The sequence below is a fragment of the Lontra canadensis genome, unplaced genomic scaffold, assembly GCF_010015895.1.
Source record: "Lontra canadensis isolate GAN:19392208 unplaced genomic scaffold, GSC_riverotter_1.0 scaffold2121, whole genome shotgun sequence".
Taxonomy (NCBI): domain Eukaryota; kingdom Metazoa; phylum Chordata; class Mammalia; order Carnivora; family Mustelidae; genus Lontra; species Lontra canadensis.
In genome coordinates this window covers 4,846-7,313 of record NW_022633105.1, presented here as the reverse complement: position 1 = coordinate 7,313, position 2,468 = coordinate 4,846, and the positions used below count along the sequence as shown (strand labels likewise).

Below are 2,468 nucleotides of genomic sequence, written 5' to 3'. Positions count from 1 at the left end.
CGCCCGTACTAATAAACGTAAATTCCTCTTCCCTTAAAAGAGCATTCAGGTGCCATTTTTACAATAACGAAGAAGGAGAGTGCCATTCTGCCGGTTTTCTGTAATTTTCAGGACCCGATCGAAATGACTACATTTTCTCCCGCTAAGTGTCAGGTACAAACGCCGAAGCAGCCCTCGCAGCCCCTGTGCCTAGAGCCACGCGCCAGGGACATGCAGTGTGATCTGGAGGGTCCCCTGTCCTCAGCAGCAGGCATGCCCGGGGCATTTTCCCCGTCCGCGGGGCCCGGGCCTGGCTCGTGCAGGACCCCTGTCCAGAAGGTTCTCCGCGTGAGACCCCACGTGCCGCCCGTGCGTCACGATTTTAACGGTCGCCCCAGCCCTGCGTGTTCCGCGTCCGCAGACACTCGGAGCCCTTGCGGAAGCCATATTTCGCCCTCCGAGGCCCCGACGCCGCCGCCGCAGCGCGAACATGGGCAGCTACCTGAGCAGACACCTGGGCAGATACCTGCGCGCAGCCAAGGCCGCGCTGCCTCGCCCCGCTTGGGCGCACCGCTACCTGCGGGCCAGGCCCGCCCACCACCGCCGCCGCCCGGTTCAGAGCCAAGTCATCTCGGTGCACCGGGAGCGCTGGATGCAGAGCCAGACCCGCCTCCCGCTGCCGCCGCACCTGGACCACCCCCGAGTCCAGAGGGCCATGGTCCCCAAGGCCTGGAGGAGCTTCCACGGCAAGCCGCCCCTCCACACCTTCCTGGGGCTGGATTTCTCTAGCAGTCGCGAGAGTTTCGTGAGGCACTGCCTCTGGAAGGCCCAGAACGTCCTGAACGTCTGGAACATGGTGACCGTCAACATCACTCCTGAGGGCGGCGGGAGCTCCAGCAGTCGCCCAGCCACCCAGGAGCGCCCGCACTCCTGCGCCAAGGAGATCCGGCTGAGGGCTCGCAGCCCGGGCCAGAGAGGGAAGAAGAGGAGCCGCAGATCTCTCCGGTTCGAAGGCCCCCCCGCCAAGAGAAGGAAGCAGAGCCCAGGAGCCAGGCCATCCGCCTTCAGGCCTGTGTGGAAAGATGGCATGGTCCGTTCCTTCGTGCCCAGGCCTGGGCCTCTGAGAAGAGGCCTCTTGTCCTGGCATCCCGCCGACAGAGAGGACACCCAGCCCGGGCCCGACCCGCTGCCAGGACACCAGCAGGCCCCAGGAGAGTCACCGGGCCTCGGCTTGAGAGCAGATGAGTGTGCCCCGCGGCCTGGGCCTTCCTGCAGCCTGGGGTCCCCCTGGTATCCTGAGCCACCTCCTGAGACTCAAACCAGCAGTCCTTTTACCCCGCTGACCCCCGCTCTACCCCCTCCTGAGTGACTGTCCCCGGCAGCCAGCCCTCACCGCCCGGGCAGCAGCTCCGCCCAGGCCCCAGACCCACCTCCCTTGAGCCCACCGGGCTGCGATCCAAACCTCGGGCTTCCTCCTGCCCTCCCCCTGCCCGCCTTCTCCCTAGAGACACACTTAGCGGGAAGGCCTGCTTTTCCCCCTTTCCCAGTTTCTTGAGTGAAAACAGCGTTCTTGTGTTAGTAACAATAATAAAGTTTCGTTATACAGAGTGTCGTCTTTCTTTCAAAGGGACATATACGAGGATTTCGTCTACACTGAGAATTCTCTGTCTTGGCACTGTTCACATTTGGGGCCAGGTAATTCTTTCCTGGTCCTTGGGTGCTGTCCTCTGCATTGGAGGGTTTTAGCACAACCCCTGGCCTCTATCTCCTAGGGGCCGGCAGCAAACCCACATTGTGAAAATAAAAAAATATTTCCGAACATCGCCATGTATTCCAGAGGGAGGTGGGGGGGGTTGGGGGGAGAGGGGTGGGAGGGTGGTGGGTGGTAGGGGGTGGGGGGGGAGGATGATAGGGGGTGGGGGCATGGGGGGGAGGGGGTGCGGGGGAGCACTTGGAAAAAAACAAAAGCCCACACTGGTGGAAAAACTGAGGGACAGTGACCTCTGCTGGCAGAAACAGTCAAGCTTGGTCTTTTTAAAAATAAGCTACTTGTTGGCAAAACTGAAAATGCCAAATACTCGCAAGTGCTGGGAAAGATGCTGAGAACTGGAGCGCCAAGTGCTGCTGAGTGCGACTGTGTAGCAGCGCTTGGAAGTGCTACCCGGAGCGGAGCGTGACCGTGAGAAAGTCTCCTACACGGGCGTGTACACACACATGCCACACACACATACACCACACAACACACACATCCCCCCCACAAACAACCCACACACACACACCCACGTACAAACACACACACCACACACACACATACACCGCACACATACCACCCCCACACACAACACATGCACCATACCCACACACACCACACACACACTCCCACACACATCCCCTACGCACACCACATATCGCACACACCCACCATACACACCCTCCCACACACATGCACTCACAGACACCAACCACATACCCATCACACAGACACCCAC

At 60.5% G+C, this 2,468-nt stretch overlaps 1 protein-coding gene across 1 annotated transcript; it reads left to right on the top strand.

The window, feature by feature from the left end:
• The first annotated feature begins 459 nt into the window (after window positions 1-459).
• LOC116863663 (POM121-like protein 2) lies at window positions 460-1,728 on the top strand. The gene has a single exon (XM_032851044.1). The coding sequence runs from the start codon at window positions 470-472 to the stop codon at window positions 1,346-1,348; it is 879 nt and encodes a 292-aa protein (XP_032706935.1). The 5' UTR covers window positions 460-469; the 3' UTR covers window positions 1,349-1,728.
• Window positions 1,729-2,468: the final 740 nt, after the last annotated feature.

What these genes read in the sequence shown, in the direction of transcription:
- LOC116863663 (XM_032851044.1), top strand. Translation starts at nt 470, where the DNA reads ATGGGCAGCTACCTGAGCAGACACCTGGGCAGATACCTGCGCGCAGCC.